At 37.2% G+C, this 19729-nt stretch overlaps 1 protein-coding gene across 3 annotated transcripts in view; it reads right to left on the reverse strand.

Annotated features, from left to right (window-relative positions):
- PRKD1 (protein kinase D1) overlaps window positions 1-19729 on the reverse strand; it is a 114551-nt gene that overhangs the window by 14597 nt on the left and 80225 nt on the right. For all 3 annotated transcript variants that reach the window (XR_016466948.1, XM_090141281.1, XM_090141282.1), the window contains 6 exons: window positions 11720-11930; window positions 10396-10473; window positions 6521-6725; window positions 3035-3158; window positions 2156-2233; window positions 1055-1334 (listed from right to left, as the gene is read on the reverse strand). Coding sequence is in view for 2 of the 3 variants with exons in the window: in XM_090141281.1 (XP_089997407.1) it covers window positions 1055-1334; window positions 2156-2233; window positions 3035-3158; window positions 6521-6725; window positions 10396-10473; window positions 11720-11930 (976 nt within the window). In the remaining variant the exon portion in view is untranslated. The remainder of the gene's footprint in view (window positions 1-1054; window positions 1335-2155; window positions 2234-3034; window positions 3159-6520; window positions 6726-10395; window positions 10474-11719; window positions 11931-19729) is intronic.

Here is a 19729-nt window from a genome sequence, read left to right on the forward strand (position 1 = left end):
TAGATGATATATTTAACTACATTGAGCTCAAACCAGGGGCACTAGGCAACTAACATGACTGGAATGACATCCAAACTTGACAGTATTTCATGTAGGAACATAGCCAAGAAAGAAAAAGACAGAGATGATCTATTCTGATATGTGAGCTGTTGTGCCTGGAGATGTATGCCACAGCCTGTTGTACTATGTAGTTCCTGAAGGGCTTGCTGTCTCGTTAGTATTTCACACTGCATTAATAGCATCCAGATGTCAAGTGCTAAAGCACATCTATGTTGCAACACAAGGTCTGATCCAGTTTGTGTAGACATATCTGAATTTGCTTTACAATGAGTAGGCTAAGTAGAATTAGCAAAGAAACCACAGCAGCAGATACTTGGTAGTGGTGAATTGTTTGGTCTGTGCTACTTCGTTATCAGTACCTCAAAAGACGTAAACCAGTTTCATGTTTGTTTACATAATGTCCTAGCTTTGGTAGGGAATTATCCAAAAGTATATAAATCAGAGGCAAAGATATATTTAGCCCTTTTGGTCCTGGGTAACATCCATACGTCACTGTGAACAGAACAGCTGTTCTTCACACTTGAGTTCATCTCCTCTCATCATGGGACAATGTTTGTGGCAGTTGTACAACCAAATGTGATGAAAAGAAGCATATAATCTATGCTGCAGTGCCCTAAAGAGTGAATGGATGCTTCTGCGATATATAGCAATATAAATTACAATAACGATGGAAAACATCTATCAATTCTCAACTGGAGCTCAGAAAACTTCATGCCACTTCGCAAGGAAGCTGTCATTCTTGTCAGCAACACACAAACACGGAAGAGATGCCTTAGGAGTAGAACAACTATTTGCTCACTATCAAATTTGTACATTGTATATTAACACAGATGACCTAGTATAAACTGGAAACACATGAATGAAAAATTGTGGCTTTTAAAATACACAGACAGTTGATAAGCCCTTACTAGTTGTGCAATATTTCTGTGCAGAAGATTGAGATGTGCCATTTGTTAATGACTGCATTTATCTGAAATGGAGGAAACATACTTACTGTGTAGGCTGGGTCCCGACCCCATTGATGCCCCTTTAGGGATGACAGGCATCAGGGCATGCTGTATTGCAATCTCCCACATTCTTGCCACATCTATGCCAATACCACTAGTGAGAACACCATTATTCAGTGGAACACTTGAGAGGTTTTCTATGTTTTCTCCAACATAGTAGACTATATTTGCTGTGCTTATTTCAAAACAATGAGGATTAGCTCCTTGAGGCAGTAAAGTGAAAGTTTTTGCAGGTTCAAGAGAGAAAATTTCAGACAGTGGAATTTCCTAAAATGAAAATAAAAATAAAAAAATCTGTGTAAAGATAATCAACATATAAAACTAAGACATGAATTTTATTTCACTAACTTATAATATTAGCTCTTGCTTTTTTCCACATGCTTCTTGTACAAACAAAAAGGTTCTTGTAACCTGGAACTCCTTGACACAGAGGCCTGCTGAGTGTAAAATAACAAATGTTTTTTTCCAAGATCAAGTAGAAATTTAATTGTTTTATTTGCAAACTTACTTGCAAAGAACTCTGTAAATAAAAGCATAATAAATATATATTCTAAATCCACTTTTCACATAGGCATGAACTTGGTTGTTTCATCTTGAATAAGACTCAAGGACACATTTTACTAACTTCCTCTGGAAGGAGTTTAACTGCTTCAGGTAGAAGGATGCAAGAATTAAAATAATGTTTTACAATTTAAATCACAACATAATGTCCAAAGGACAGAATTAAAATAATATGTACAACGCTTTATTGTTTGGAAACAATTTATATAATGAACAACAGAATGTCAGATGAGCTTCTTGGAAAAATTTGTCACTGGTAGTGAATTGCCCCTATATAAAACTTTTCATTTGCATAACATGTAACATGTAACATAACATAACATAATAATAACAACGGTCATTGTCAGTGAATGCTTTTCTGATCTGACGCTTGCTTGTGAAATGCAACCCACATATGCAAGTAAGATAATGAAAACAAACAGTTCCAAGTTGTGCTATTAATGCAGCTTTAGTATTTATTTATTCAGCAATTCACTCCAGTCATTACTTTTTGATAGTGGAAAAAGAAATTGAAAAATATTCCTTACCTTATAATATTTACTTCCAGTATCATTTTGAAAAAGAGTAATACATTTGCTGTCTAGTCTCCAGTAGTGTCGCTTTCTCTGCAAAGAAAAATAAGGGGAAAATTTTTCTACCAATTTTCAAGAAGAAAATTTCAAGAAAATTAAAGAAATGCTCTTCCCTGAAATGCAACATTTCCAAAAGTTTATGTTTTCATCTGAAGGGATGAACTGGGAAGGACAAAGTTTCATTTGCTATTACAAGAATTTTATGAGGCCTTTATGTTTGAGTTAAAGTTTTGTAAGTTCATCTTTTATTGTACTAATGTAGCTCTATTCAACTAGTCCGTATTTTGGAAGTTTAACGTCATCATAGTCCCAAGGTTACACTCTGCAATTGTGTTAATAAAATAAAACAACTTTCTTTTTCTATTGGTAGCAGCTCACTTTAGAAGGCCATATACTGACATTCTGATTCCTGTTTTTGCAGGTCTGAATGAAAATAACTTTTTATTATTATTACTATTATTGATACCTTTATTTTACAAAAGTCTAAACTCACCTAACAGTAAGATATCTAGGAAACAGAAACTGGAAGATAAAAACCAGTACTTTCCAGAACCTCTAAGCTGTTAATTTTTTTTTACTTTCTTCAGAATATCTTTATATTTGGCCTGTAATAATGCAACTCACAGATTCAGATACTACTGTGTGTCTTAAGTGTCTCCTGGTATGGTGAAATAACTTTATTACAAGCACCGACACGGATTTAGTACTATGGGAAATGCAGATGTTGTAAAAATGACGTATACGAGTGACTTTAAATTATTAACGTACTATTAGGATTTTCATTCTGAACAGGTATATAGCATGTAAAGTAATGTCTTCCTTAATATTTCTTACCAGTGTGTCCTTGCTGGTATAGTGAACCATCCAACCTTCTTTCATTACTGTGCTGCTTCTCCTTTTTGTGTGCTTCACAGACTGTACCACTCTCATTAATGGAATATTGTTGCTGGTTGAAGGGCTTAAGAATAAATCAGTAAAGGGTTTTTAAAAGAGGACAATTTTAGACAAATAGAAAAAACTTCTTTTATATGCACATTTACATTTATAGCCACTAAGAGACCTGGACCAGACACTATTTTGTTTTGGCAGTCCAAGTATCTTGAGAGTACGAAGGAAAAAAAGGTTTAATGCCACAACAGGAGAAAGTCAGAGACCAACAAAAAGTTTGCATACACAACATACACAAAATATTCCCCAAGATAGCTAAGATGATGGGCAAATGACTAGGGCCTCAACTAGAGTTGGGAAGAAATAGCTCAAGCCTGTGCTATGCATGATTCAGAGCATCACTTGATCTAGAATCTCTCATAAGGTAAGCACTGCCCATCAGATTACTGTCTTGTGATCCTTCTTGGGTTCACACACACTGTAGAGTTATAACAGTTTACAGTAGAAAATGTCTCAACTAGCTGTGCATACACTGGCAGAGTACAGCAGAGAATCTGCACGAACCTCTCAGAGAAGGAAGTTTAGAATAATGCAGTTTATCTTCAAAGACTTTAAGCAAAGTCTTACTGCCCTGTACTTGGGTATGGACGCTGAAAACTTCCAATGCTCAGCACGGTAACTCAGGAAGTCATGGGAACTTGACAATATGCCTGATAGCACAAGATAAAACATGGAATATCTTGTTGAAGAGATTTATGAAATAACAAAGCCAAATGGAGTTAACCATTACTAGAGCAGACTCCACATAATGGAATCATCTGCTTCATCATCTTCTTCAATCCTAAACATAAATGCTTAGTCATTTCTGGCAGAATTTGATCTTGAGATTCTGCATCCTACATGAAAACAGAGCATTGTGAGTTCATGCTGTGATCAAACAGGCTACACGAATATATTCTTGTCAGACAAAGAAATTTCCTTTTTTATTTTCCTTTTATAGATCCCTGAAAAATAATTCATGAACATGGCTAGTACCCTTACAAATATGAGGGCTGCTCTGAAAGTAATATCTCCTATTTTATTATGTTGCAGCAAAACATCAGAGGAGGTTAGTGGTAATATGGAGAAAAAGGCTGAACCTGCCCACCAATATTCTGCAACATTTTGTTGCCATATGACAGACGGCAGCAGAGGGGCACTGCGACAAAATGGCATCTGACATGGAAGTGTTGACAAAGCAAAGGTGAGGAAATGAGTTTTTCCTTGCAGAAAAAATGATACCCATTCACATTCATCAGCGCTTGCTGAACATTTACAGAGACTAAACAGAGGATGTGAGCACGGTCAGATGGTGAGTGGTGCATTTCAGCAGTGGCAACAGCAACATGAGAAACAAGTCACATTCTGGACAGCCATGTACAGCTGTCACATGACGAAATGAAGAGCATCTTGATCAGCTAATTCCTCCAAATTGGCAGATTATGTCCAGGGAACTGCATACAGAGCTGAATATCAGCTTCAGTGTTGTAAACAATGGGAACAATGTTGGAATATCACAAAGTTTGTGCCAGGTGGGTCCTGTGAACACTCACACAGGAAAAGAAAGAATACCCTATGTAAGTTTGCTAGGATCTACTGGATCAGTTTGAGGTTAAAGGTGACAGTTTCGTGGATCATATCATTGCTAATGACAAAACATGGTGTCACCACTATGAGCCAAAGTAAAAATGGCAGTCCATGGAATGACAACATGTAAATTCCCCATCAGAGAAAAAGTTCAGTGCAATCCTCAGAGGGTAAAATGATGTGCACTATCTTTTGGGATAGGAAATGTGTGATTGTTCTGGATTTCCTGGAACCCAGACAAACTATCAACTTTGAGCACTACATCACAATGCTATCTAAGTTGAAGGTTTGAACTTCCAGACTCCAGCCAGAAAAAAACTCCTTTCTCGTTTTACAGCAGGCCCTATGCCATTTGGAAGACCATGGACCAACACCGGCTGGATTGTCCTACCACACCCACCACATAGTTCAGAATTGGAGCATTTTTACTTCTATCTGTTCAGACCAGTGAAAAACGGACTGTGTGGGTGACATCTCCTAGCAACAGCACAATCATAGCAGCTGTGAATCTGCAGGTCACTTCCACTGGTGCAGATTTTTAAAAGTGTCGGAAAGTGTTTTTACAAGTGCGCAGGCTCTTGCTCATCACTGATAAAAATGTATAGCTAAGGTTGGTGACTATGTTGAAGAACAGAAGTTCGTAGCTGAGAATTTGCTCAATCAAATAACATTATTAGGTCTTTGTGATGTATGTAATTAGCGGAAGGTGTTTCTGGAAATTCAAGGATGCCCCTCAACTAAATAAAACAATTATATGTTTTGTAATTATTTATAATTCAGTACCTACATTTTAAAGAACTCAGTCCACTGCTATCCATGCAGTGTGACTTAGACATTCAAGATGATATTACTACATTGAATTTTATGATAGAAAGCAGATGCTTATATTCTAATGATACATGTATATAAGTACCTATGTAGAAAAATATGTTTACAGTTTACTATTGCTGAAATGGATAACTTTCAATTAGAGCAAAATGTTTGTGTCAGTGAAAGAGAATTTAGGGGAACGTGCTTCAGGAAAAGATTCCTAGTATGCAAAGTAAGAGGAACTGCAAGTCAAACTGGCATTCACGAAGAAAAAGTATCCTATAATTGTTCTTCAAAATAAAGAATCCTTGCTCCAAAGAAACAAGAAAAGAAAAGACCTTAATACATTTTTGGTTCGCTCACAATCAATCTCTATTTTTTTTCTCTAGTACTCTGCAGTTCTAATAAGCAAATAATGATTTTTTTCTCCTCTTCAGACATTTCTACAATAAATTGCACAATTCAATTTCCATTTTTTTTTTTTCTGATTGGTCATCTCAAAACACTGATTTATTTTGTAATTTTCTTGAAACTCATAGTTTGTTAAGAGTTCCTTCTTTCTGAAGATATATGAAAATGTAAACAATACCCCTAAGGCCAATTATATCATAGTCAATTGTACAGGTTTTTTTGTTTTGTTTGGATTTTATCTATATAGCCAAGTATTTAACTTCCAGTTGGAAAAAAATGCTTGGGAAAATAAAAACATTTTAAAAAATATTCTCTATTGCTCATTTACAAATGAAGTTTCACAACATAATTTTCAGAAAAAAAGCAGACGTAAAAAATACAATTTTTTGAATGAAATTCCAACTTGACAATAACGTTTAAACTTCTTTTAAAATCCCAGTGCATGAAATAATCTCATCATAATTTCAGAACCATCACATATCACTAACTCTCTCCATTCTGAATGAGAATGCAGTCCATTGAGATTTCTCCTTCAGTCTTAGGCATAATATAACAAATAAATACAAAAGAAGATGGAAGGTTCACCTGATCATCCTGTTAGATTCATCATGATCTGGATCAGGATCCTGCATTTCCCCATTGTCACTATGGCATCCCGTCATTGAAATCTCAGAGTCATGAGCTATAGATTCTTCCATGTCATCTATAAAACTGCTGTTTCTTTCACTGTCATTGTCGTCACTCCCTTCTTCCATGACCACATCAGACTCAGCCCCAGGACTAAGGAGATCTGGAATATTATTTCTCGAATTATTATCTGAACACCTACAATACTCCAACCACAACATCCTAACACATTCTGAGCTTCAGAAAAACCCAGGCTCTCTCTGGAATTCTACTGTCCGAGTCTCTATGTATTCAGTGCGTAATGGTGAAGGTGGTCTTTAACCAACCATTTGGAAAATCACTACAGAAAGCTGGAAACACATTAAACTGGAGTATTTTCAGAACTACAACTTTCTGCTAAAAAGCTGCCAAAGTCAAGGCAGAATTTCTTATCCATAGACTTCTATTCAAACATTCTATAGACATGAGTTTTATTTCTGAGATCTTCTGGCAGATTTTCCATGCAGTTTGAATGTTGTGCACTGACTTGATGGCTGTTGGCAGGCTACAGCTGCAAACTGATGCTAGAAAAGCAGAAATTTCAAAACTAAAAATTTTGTAATATGATGGTGACATGATGATGAACTACTGAAATAACTCCCAACATGATTATTTATAATGTGAATTATTTATTTGGGCAGAAAATATATTTCCTTTGCACCGGTGCTCCACATGAAGACTGTACAATATGGCACAGTAATCCATTCTAATGAAATAACATTCCTTGCCTTTAAGAAGGAAATATTTAATTAATGTAAAATAGCTCTATGTAATATAATACTGAAATAACAATGATGTTTTAAGTTTTAGCTCACAGTGCATAATATAAACAGTTTAAACAGATTAAAGAAGTTTATATTCAAATAATGTTAAACTTTCTCATTTGTTATTAAATTTGCATAGGCAAGATCAAAGAAACAACTTTTTACTGTATTGTTGCTTGCAAATGGATTAATCTGGAAGACTGAAAAAGAGAAAAAAATTACTTAGCTAAAGGCTTCATAAAACCCAACATAAAAACCAACAATGAAAAAAAAAAAAGAAAAAAGTCAAAATTATAAATTCTATCAGATATATAAATATTAATTTTTCTGGGTAATTTGCACTATTTCAGGACCAACTCAGAGACTCATGGACTGCAATTTTATGCAAGGTCTAATCACAGGAAGATATCAAATGTTCTCACTGAGAAATTTTCACCAAATTTTTTGTAGGAAAGTTCTTGACAGTCAATATAGGGGAAGCTCTAAACAATAAGAACATTGAGATGACTGCTGGAAAAATGATTTGAACTGATGGTATTTCACTAGAACTGGAAGTGTGTGTGGCTGAAACATTTGTTTCCATACGCAGTAGTTTTCAAATGTTTAGATATAAGTTATGATGTATGACTAAGAGACATTATACTTCATTTCTAGCTGAAACAGTCATCCAGTCATGAATGATACTTCACAGTTCAGGACTCCCTTTTTGCTATTCATACAGCATGGCTTTATATCTCTATTTTTAATAAACCCACAGCCAGTTAAAAATATCCTCCCACACTTAGTGTTTAATGTGTATATTAATGAGACCATGCTTAGAATTTTATTGCTTCAGCTCTTCCTTCACTTACTATTTTGGGGAAGATGCATCACACAGCAGATGGAAAGAGTGGCAGATACTGTATTTTATTTAGTAAGACGGAAATTAATGTGAACCAAATTTCTGTAAGAATAGAAATGAGACTCCAGGATGAAATTGCCTATGAAAAGTCTAAGGACCAACACATGTCAGTCATTTAGACACAAAATTAAGAGTTATACTATATTGCTATGGATACTATTTTATGGAAATTGTTTGGTGAGAAAAAGCCAAGTTCTAGAAATAATTTTGCAGAGTTGCACAAAAAGAAGTAATGCTTTCTAAAATACTGCATGGAGCAAGCACTCTCACCCCCAAGTGGCTTTGTACAAGCTTCCCTCACTTAGTTTTTCCTCAGAGAAAGCATTACGTCTCATCAGTCTGCCATCAGATTCATGGTTGGAGGCAAGCAAACAAAAAACAGTGTGTTACTTGTCAGGCAAAGGCATGAAGGGGATAAAGATTGTGTTGAAGGAATGAAGTACAGCTGTCTGAGTCGAAGAGTGGGAAATCAAAAGAGTGACACAGAAACAAATGCAAATTTTGTTCATTTAGTCTAGCTGTCCAGAAATAAGTCTTGCTTTTCCACCTTCTCTTAACACTTTTGATCAATCCTATTTTGCACTGCCCTCTAAAATCGTACCTAAAATGCATGCAGTAGAAATTTTATCATCTATAAGCAGACTTAGTAACTTTCTCTGACTCTGCAAATCTCTGCTCACAGCTATTTACAAAGTTAAAAAAGGAAGATGTATACAAGATTGGAAGATGCATAAAAAGGATTTTTTTTTAAAGCTACTCAAGATTTCTACTGGGAAAACTCCATACTGTTATCAATGAGTTTAGCGCATCATGGCACATTTTTAGCTTTTGGATTTAGATTTGGAAATTAAATCTACCCCCCTACATAAGCATCAGTTCTTGCACTTCTGAAGAAACAGACAAGTAATGGTTAGGAGAGGTACAAGAGGTGCAAATTTAAGTTCCATACTAACATGTGTAAGAACTTCTTTACAGTAAGTGATGGAGCACTGGAACAGGTTGCCCAGAGATGTTGTGGAGTGTCCTATGGAGATATTCAAGACCCCTCTGCATGCCTACCTGTGTGACCCATTGCAGGTGCCCTGCTTTAGAAGGGGGTTGGACTCGATGTTCTCTTGAGGTTCCCTTCCAACCCATGTGATTCTATGTAATGTTAAAAAATACTGGAGATTCCAAGAGCTAAATTTGAGGTGTACCACAGTGGATATGCACTAAGAGTACCACTTCAATCTCCTCAAAAGTCAGGATATGTTAATTGCCATTAAACAGAAAAGGTTTTGCAGTAATACAGTCACACAAATATGAAATATTACTTAGTAATTATTTAGTATTACTGGTACCTTTTCAATAAAGAAAATCATTGATTTAAAGTTTGAAAAAAGATATCTAATCAAGCAATACCTTCTTAACCTCAGATGCAGTTTAGGCTGACAACATAGTAATATTCATTAGACACTGAACACTTTACCACACTTCTCATTCCTTTATCACAAAGAAAAGTGATATTTTCAAGGCAATCAACAATTCATCTACAACTACCCTTTTTTTCTCCAATACCATCCGTCAAGCCTAGCCATACATTTCTATACTTGACACAAAACTGACAGCACTAAGATGGGAAATTCTGCAGATAATCAAGCTTTCAATTCTGGTAACTGATACGATTAGTTTTATCTCAACAGGCCTTCAAAGTTCTCCTATTATACAGCTCCTTCTCTGGAAGATTATCCTAAAATAAACACTTCTTCCCTTCTCAAATTAAAAATCAATTTTGTGTTTTTATCTACTATGTGAAAGCCTTCTCATGCATCTGGCTTTTCACTTTACTTTGGCATTCTGTAAGCAATGATCACCCAGAAGTTTTGCTGCTGAAGCCACTCCCGTTCCACAGCTCAGCCTGCCTTTCAGCACTGTGTATTTTGAAGATCTGTGCTCCAAAATGATAATGTATGAACTGTTTATAGGTTTCTTTCCATACTTCATCTCCAATACGCAACTGAAATATCTCACAGAAAGGCTACTCCCAAGCAATGGAAAAATATGTCTTTGTACACACCTAGGCTTTACACTTCTCTGTTATCTAACTGATGGTTTAAACAATGACAGAAACAATTGTTAAAGTAACTTACCTCCATTAATGGCAACTTCCCCCAGGCAGTTATTTGGTACTTTAGGAGCACAGCGTTTGTGACAATTGAACCTACAGTCTGGCAAGAGAAAAGGAACGCAATATCATTATTTCTCTTTTTCACTGCCACAGTTTCATTTTTTTTCCAGCTATAACATATAACTGTCAAGCTCAACATTTCACTAGCACAAAGTTAACTTAACATGATCAGAGAGAACTAGTCTGCCCAGATGCCATTTGCCAGTACCGCAGACAGGATGAACACACCAACAGCTTCCCACAGAGAAGGAAAGCAGTGCTTACAGCAATGGCAGAAAGCTTTCACTGCACCAACTGTGTGCTACACTGATCTTGGGGAGCAAGCTGGATACCTGTGCACTTGGCTGAAAATCCAGAGATAATTTTCCACTACAAAAAGCAGATCAGGCTGCAGCACATCCACTTCAGCTTAGACGTTTGACTACATACCAAATACCAAAGAAAACTGAAGCAGCAGAACCTTAGCTAGCAATTTTACATGAGAAATACTTGCTCTTTGCATCACCAAGCAACTTCTAGACAGTTTTAAGTGAAGGGCTTCTTCAGTACTACCCTCATTCACAGATATTTTTACTACTGTCTACTTCTACATTCTTCACATCTGTAAATGGCACTTTATTAGATGTCATTTCAATTATTTTCTTTTGGCTTATGGAACACATTTTTCTTGAACTAAGAGCTGTAATTTATTAAAAGAGCTGGAAAAGCAAAGTCCAGAAGGAAGAAATATATTAGAGATGTGTCTATCCTTGTAATTATTTAACTTCAGATTGATTCAAAAACCAACCAAGATACAGCAGTGCCAAGCAAGCTTTTTTTCTTATTTTTTTTAATTCTCATATAAGATCTTATTGTTTTATTTCCACTAGAATTCCCCCCTAACTTCTAACTGCTGAGAAGAATGTACATACTACAATTCAAGCACAAAAACTTGCAGTTTGAGAACAATGAAGATTAAGAGTATGATTCTGTGTGTTAACTATTCTGCTGTAACTGCCCATGAGCACACTATCACCTAGTGACAAACATAAAATAATCAACACCTTAGTGACAAAGATGTAAGGTACCTCAGCTATACCACTGAGTAGTAATAAATAGCATTGAGCCAGCTCCTGTAGAATTAGTGTAATTCAGATCCCACCATAATCCAATGTAATTGATCATGTGACTATATATGGACACTTTGGTAAAGAAATCCTGAGTAAACCTACGTATCAGTTACTCAAATGTTAACTTACTAATTTCATTATGCTTAGCTTTTACATACCTAAAGAAAGTTTACTTACCTTTACACTGCAAGCCCTGTCTAAAAAGCCCTTTGAGAAGTTTCTTACAGTACTGGCAAACTGTTGGCCGTGTGTAAGAGTGGATGACAAATGTGTGAGGCACTTTAACCTTAGAAAGTAGGATCTTGTCAAGCTGAATAGGTCGTCCAATGTAGGACTGTGAATTTGATCTCTTCTCTCGCCCAGTGAATGATTCTGATGGTGTTTTTTGCTGTGAAACACATAAAAGGACATTTAAAAAAATAATGATTTATTCATTTTTAATAGAATAACATACATATGCTTCAAGAATATTAAGTTATGTGCCATAAAAAGCATGCTTTGTTTTTAAACACTAATAGAATATGCAACACACCCCTGTCTGAGATTGCTTTTAAAAATTTAGAATGGTATCAAATAATATGTTTGCTAACACTAGCATCATACATTTCACAATGTGGATAAACCTGTGTTGCTGTTGTTGTTGATTTTCAATTTCAAAATAGATTTTTATCAAAATGAAAAGATTCATAAAAAAATTCTCAGAAAAACATTTTTTGTTCTGAGTAAAACAAGCATTATTTTTCCTTCTCTCCTATTTCCTGCTTTATACAAAGGTAACTTTGAAAAACTACTTTTGTACAAACATTAAGGAAATTGTTATCTTGATCTATGCACATGCAGATTTTTGATAAAAAGCAGATCAGTATCTCCCATCCCCTTTACTAATAACTTTTGCTGTTGCTAACCTTATCACATTCAGATTATGCACGACAGATCAGAACAGATATTTATATTTCTTTATAAATACACATGAATTGAGACACACTTTGTCTAAGAAACAGAATTAAAAAATTCCTGAAAGAAATAAGTTACCTTATTTTTCTGCTAAATACATTTAGATGTAAATATGGTAAATAACACAGAAAATGTCTACTCCTAAGAACTGCCTTGAGGAACAAACTACACCCACAGTTAACATGGAAAAGAAAAATACAGTAACAAGATCCAACTTAATCTTTTAAAATTCATCATTTTCTTGTTTGTTGAAAGCAAATGTTCAGGTAACTGAAGGCTAGAAAATGATTCATTCTCTATTTGGCCTCCACTAGTCAAAGGCTGCAGTAGCTGAAACTTTGGATTGGCCTAACTTGGAAAACTATTTTGCTTCAAACTAATAATGTTACAGCAAAGCTGTCATCCTTAGAGACCAATTATTATTTCCTGCTCACCAAAATATAAAAGTCAATTTCTGTATGCTTCTGTCTGAGAACCCTGGAGCAAGGGGAGATTTGTGCCATTTTGGTGGTAAACAAACCTGAGGAGTTCTAGCCTTGTCTTCACAGCATATTTGCCAAAGAAACAGAAAGATAATTCTTATAAAAAAACCAGGTGGGTTTCTTACTGTAAAGACCAATTTCTTTTCTCTTGGCTATACTGCATAACTATCTCTTCCAAAGAAGCACATGCAATAGATTTGTTGAACATTAGAGCTTCCCTACTATTTGACAACAATGCCAGCTTCACACTTATTCAGTGTACCAACGCGGGCCTGTCAGTCAAGGAGAAATATGCAAAATACATCATATGAACCACGTGCATATATTCACCATAAACAAGCTAGCTTGAAATAAGTGTAGGAAAGCGTCTGTCTTTTCTTCACCACATATAATAACAGAAAATGTAGAAGTTCATGCTTTGATGTTATATGTTTACTTCCTTCCTCAGCTTTACATCTCTAGGCTCTGTAACGTACCTATACATATGAAAAAACTAGCTTCAGTTTAGGATTAAAATTGTTTAATATTGATCAGTTAGTAATACTCATAGAATCATAGAATGGCCTGGGTTGAAAAGGACCTCAAAGATCATCTAGTTTCAAGCCCCTGCCCTGGGCAGGGTCACCAACCACTAGACCAGGCTGCCCAGAGCCACATCCAGCCTGGCCTCAAATGCCCCCAGGGATGAGGCATCTATAACCTCCTTGGGCAACCTCTTCCAGTGTGTCACCACCCTCTGTATGAAAAACTTCCTCCTAATATCTAACCTAAACCTCCCCTGTCTTAGTTTAAAACCATCCTTGTCCTATCACTATCAACCCACGTAAACAGTCAATCCCCCTCCTGTTTATACACTCCTTTCAAGTACTGGAAGACCACAATGAGGTCTCTTTCTCTTCTCCAAGCTAAACAAGCCCAGTTCCCTCAATCTTTCTTCATAGGAGATGTGCTCCAGCCTTCTGATCATCTTTGTGGCCCTCCTCTGGACCTTTTCCAAGAGCACTACATCTTTCCTGTGCTGGGGGCTCCAGGCCAAGACACAGTACTCCAGATGGAGCCTCACAAGAGCCGAGTAGAGCGGGACAATCACCTTCCTCTTCCTGCTGGCCACCTCTTTTTTAATTCAGTCCAGGATATAGCTGCCTTCCAGTTGCAAGCGCACACTGCTGTCTCATGTCCAGCTTCTCATCCACCAGCATCCCCAAGTCCTTCTCCCTAGAGCTGCCCTCAAGGAGTTCTTTCCCCAGTCTGTATAAATACCTGGGAGTGCCCCCAACACCTTGCACTTGGCCTTGTTGAACTGATTAGGTACACATGGGCCCACTTCTCCAGCTGGTCCAGGTCCCTCTGGCTGGCTTCCCTTCCCTAAACATTGTTTGCCTAACACTTTCAAGGCAGATGGCACTGTCATATGAAGGCAGTATGAATAGCGCTTTGGGAGGGGGGGCAGGAGCCCAGCAGGAAGGAAACAGTGGGCTCATTTGCACAGCACATCCTGCATTGCTCAGCCTGAACACACCACCTGCAAACAGCAGCCCTTACTACTTGTGGATGGGACCAGGGCACAAGAGGTGCCACAAATACCATCTCAATCCCCTCAGTCTAAGGCCAAACAAGGACAGTTCTTGTCCTAGACTGACGCCACATCAGTCTTAGTGCAGTGACTTAAAACAGTCACCTATGCCATAGTCAGGCATCTAGCTCAGAACTTTATCTACAATGAACAAGACTAAAACTGTTGTCCTATCTGATGTATTATATTTTTAATGGAAGTATATTATTTTTGAAGAAGGTAATTCTTTAAAGATTTATCTTAACCCTAATCTCACAAAACCCACCCTGGCAGTACCCCCAGTGACACTATAAACACTTGCCACGTAAACTCAACAGAGTAATCTAAGGTATTAGTCACAAAATTTGATGTCTTTGTCTTCAAATGGACATTTGGTGGTATTTTAATGTGGTGACACAATTAAAATGTATTTTCATGAAACAAAACTGATGGAGAGAAGTATAAATTTCTAAGGAGAGTTATATTGTTTACTTTTATGTCATTGCAACAAATTAATATTTCAGCTTACTATTTTTGCTGCTAGAGCAATTTCTTGACAATCTTACTGTTGTTTGAAGTATAAACAATCCAAATGTCTCCTAAAATACTCTTGCTAAAACCACCAATTAGTACCATCTATGTAAATTAAATCTACTTTGTATTGTCACACTAGGTTTTGTTTTCAACATTATTGTTGAATGAAAAATTATTTTAGCAATTGAATACTGCTAAAATCTTTCCTCAAAGGACTTCAGAAAGTTGACTTGGCTTGCCTTTACTCACCAAATGGCTAGCAGGTTTTGGAAACTTCAGGAGTGCTGCTGAAATGTACTGAGACTAACTTTAGGTACTAGTATGATCAACAAAGAGAGGCAATCTTTTCCCTTCATGGCCTAATCCAATGGACTGGCACTCTTTCCTCTTCCAGCCAGAGGCAACATAAACATCTGCTTCTGTTGGGTAGCAAGCGCAGGGAAGTTGGGTGGCATGAAACACAAAGGTCACTCCACAACCGCAGGGACTGACTGGTTAGGAGAACCATCTAAATTTACAGGTCATGAGCTTCTCCTCCCAATACCTTCCAAAATTCCTTTCAACATCCCTTAACTTTAATTTCCATCATTTACAGCATCAGACAGATACCATAATTTAAAGTTCCTAAAAAAAAAAAAGGAAAATAGGAACTACACTATTTTCACAGTAAAAGCAAGACTCTCTTGCACAAAAGCACCTTCTTTTTTTGCCGGTGTGCCTGGTTTGTTAGAAAGATAAATTAGTTTTTCCTGGTAGTGAGCCAGACTACTGACTCAGCAACTCTGGAAACTTCCCAGGAAATGATTGCTTAACTGGATTACACCATGGAAACTAAAGCCTGCACTGCTCCAAACACTAAACAGTCCTTCTAACAATCACGCTAGCAAGGTAATCTAGATTTTAACAGATTAGAATATTATCTTCCAAGTGACAACAGAAACAAAGGAACATGTGAAATTATTTAACTGTAATCAAGCCAGTGAAATTGAACCAGTATTACCAGTATTGCCTTGAGTTATGAAAATATCAGAATCCAGTACTTGCTTATTTCTTATTTTAGAAAAAAACAATACAAAAAAAAAACAGATGGGGCTTTCTCTCTTTCAAGAATGGAGAAGTGCCAAGCTGATCCCCAACACTACATTCTGCATATTCCTTACTTTCATTAACTGATCCCTTGCCCCTCATTCTTGATCAATCTCTTCAGATTTTTGGAATGTCCTGAAACTGTATATCATTTGTTAGACTTTGTTAAAAGCTACTCAAGGACAAAACTATTTGCCTACAGTAGGCAGAAGCACAAAGTCATTGTGCAGAATCGTGTCATTGCAGAAAGGAAATAATGCTTCTTATAACATCTACTCCAAAAGTAAAAACCCCTCAGCAGTCCACCCCATCTCTTTACCATGTCCAAATCCACTGCAAAGTACAGTTAAGAAACTGAAAAAAAAGGTGACTTTCTGACAACAGATCAAGCTGTGTCATTACATGGGCAAGGCAAGTCCAACTGTCCTCTAGCACCACTTCTAGCACAGAAATCAAAGAAACGTTATAGAGATGGAAAGGGACTAATGGGAAGAAATAGAAGCTGGCTAGATGCAGTATTAGCACTTGAAGGGAGCAAAAAAAGGAATGTCCCAGCAAATCTGACACCCATCTTCAAAAATCTGTTAGCTACAGACCTATCAGCCTCACCTTGGTGCCAAGGAAGGTTATGGAACAGATAATCTCAGGAGCCACCACGGATCAATTAAAGGTCAACCAGGGGATCAGGCCCAGTCAGCATGGGTTTATGAATGGTAGATCCTGTTTGACAAACCTGATTTCATTCTATGACAAGGCGATCTGTTTAGTGGATGAAGGTAAAGCTGTTGATGTGGTCTACCTGTACTTCAGTAAAGCCTTTGACACTGTTCCTACAACATCCTCGTGACGAAGCTGGCTGCCCACGGTTTGGATGGGTATACACTCCACTGGGTGAAACACTGGCTGGATGGCTGGACCCAAAGAGTTGTGGTCAATGGAGTTAAATCCAGTTGGCTGCCAGTCATGAGCACTGTCCCCCAGGGCTTGGTACTGGGACCACTTCTATTAAACATCTTTATCAATGATCTTGATGAGGGAATTGCATGCACCCTCAGTAAGTTTGCAGAGAACACCAAGCTGGGAGGGAGTATTGATCTGCCAGAGGGGAGAAAGGCACTACAGAGAGACCTGGATAGACTGGATCGATGGGTTGTTAACTGTATGAGTTTCAACAGGGCCAAGTGTTGGGTCCTGCATTTTGGTCACAACTACCCCAGTCAACCCTACAGGCTTGGGGAGGAATGGCTGAAAAGCTGCCTGATGGAAAGGGACCTTGGTGTACTAATGGACAGTTAGCTGAATATGAGCCAGCAGTGTGTCCAGGTGGCCAAGAAGGCCTCTGGTATCCTGGCTTGTATCAGGAATGGTGTGGTGACCAGGACTAGGGAAGTAATCCTGCCCCTGTACTCGGCACTGGTGAGGCCTCACCTCGAGTACTGTGCTCAGCTTTGGGCATGTCAATTCAGGAAGAATATTGAGGTGCTGGAGCAGGTCCAAAGAAGGACAACAAGGCTTGTGAAGGGCTTGGAGAATATGCCCTGCGAGAAGCGACTGAAGGAACTGGGGCTGTTTAGTCTGGGAAAAGGAGGCTGAGAGGAAACCTTATTGCTCTCTTTCAATACCTGAAAGGGGCTTACAGCAAGAGCAGGGTTGGTCTCATCTCACTGGTGAAAGGTGGCAGAATGAGGGGAAATGGCCTCAAGTTGCACCAGGGGAGGTTTAGGTTGGATAGCAGGAAAAATTTCTTTACAGAAAGGGTTGTTAAGCACTGGAATAGGCTCCCCAGGGAGGTGGTTGAGTCACCATCCCTGAATGTGTTTAAAAGCTGTTTGGATGTGGTGCTCAGGGACATGATTTAGCTGAGGGTTTTTAGATTTAGGGTAGTATGATTAGGTTGCAGTTGGACTTTATGATCTTGAAGGTCTTTTCCAACCTGAGCAATTCTGTGATTCTAGGATTTAACAGCCCTGCAATCCAACTGTGTAAAGCCTAAAACATAACACATTGCTGATTGTCCAACTTTTTGTTAAAGGTTTCAAAAGTACTAAAAAAAATGTCCCAGAGTTTCTGGAAGAACTTCACTGAAGAGTTTCATGTGCTATAACACTCAGAAAAAAAATTATTTAATTTTGACATTTGAACATCTTATTGTAAATTATGCTCATGGAAACACATTCAAGTAAAGTTGTCCTGAACAAGAACAAATTGCACATCCTAAGTTCTCCTAAATGAGTATTTTCAAAACGGTTCACAGAGAAGTGCTTCTCTTTTGCAGGCTCGGTATCTAAAAAGCTCTGTGACATTATCCCTGTGTATAACACCAAGACAACCAACCAAAAAAGCTATGGTATTCCTACATTTTTGAAGTGCTTGCCCTAGAAGCAGAAAAAAAATCTAGTTTATTTATTTGGATGTATATTAATTAATATATATTAAAACAAAACCAACAAAACAACTGATCTCATGAAGTTTCATTTTCCATCTGGAAATATATTTGCTGAAATATGCATTTCCTTCTTGTAGTGAAGGCAAAAGATAAAGACCTAATATGTTCACACACAAATTTTTCACAGGAAATTAGTGTCATATATGAGGTGATATTTATCAGTCACACAGGAACTATGTTCTTTGCTGCAATGCAAATGCTGACTTTCTTTAATAAATTAAACTGTGTGACTATAATTAAGTGAATTCAAGGAAACAAATCTTCAATTAAATACACTGAAATACCACACTTAGAATTCAATCAACTGTGTTGTCTTTTGATGCTTCTTGCACTCTTCTCTTTAACTCAAGTGTATGATTTAATCTCACAAGCACCACAGTTAGCTATCTATGGTCTGAAAAACACTTCAATGTTAAATGTGTAAACACATCAAAGAACTGACTTCAGTACTGTTAAATTAAACTACCCACAGATGGAAATTATTATGTATCCCATTCCTGTGGCTCAGATATCAATAGCAGCAAATGGTAGTATGAATGCTTTGTCTGTAACCTGCCTTATTTTGCAAACAAAAAGTTTAATACATTTCAGCAGTAGTTATGTGACTATGCTATCTTCTCCAGCAGTCAGGAATTTCCCAAAACAAAAGCCCTTTGTTAACAAAGATTTGCTAGTGGCTACAGGGCTACTAAGGTTTATTTAGTGCATCTACAAGTCCCAAGTTTAAGCTACAGAGACTTATATGTAGGTTCACAAGCTGAAAACTGCAAGTCTAAGCTCCTTATCACAATCCGTAAGTTCTTGCACTTTTCAATCTTTTCCCCATTCCGCTTTGAAGGAAGCATGCAAACAGATGTGTAGTATTTAGTTTTCTGCCAGGTTAGAACACATCAGTACATCACTGGAGGAAAACTTGAGGGTGACAAGAAAAAAATGTATTTGTGAGTTGTATTATTTCAGAGTTAACTTGAGAGTCTCTCCTCAGGAGCAAATATTAATTTTGCCCCTTGGGTTAATGAACCCAACTACGTTCATTTTTCAGATAGCACATACATAGAATAAAATTTTTAGATATTAAAAATACTCTATTCCATGTATGTTTGTTTATATTGTTTTGTGAGTGCTTTACAGAG

Source organism: Phasianus colchicus, chromosome 5 (genome assembly GCF_987193195.1).
Source record: "Phasianus colchicus chromosome 5, bPhaCol1.hap1.1, whole genome shotgun sequence".
Lineage (NCBI taxonomy): Eukaryota > Metazoa > Chordata > Aves > Galliformes > Phasianidae > Phasianus > Phasianus colchicus.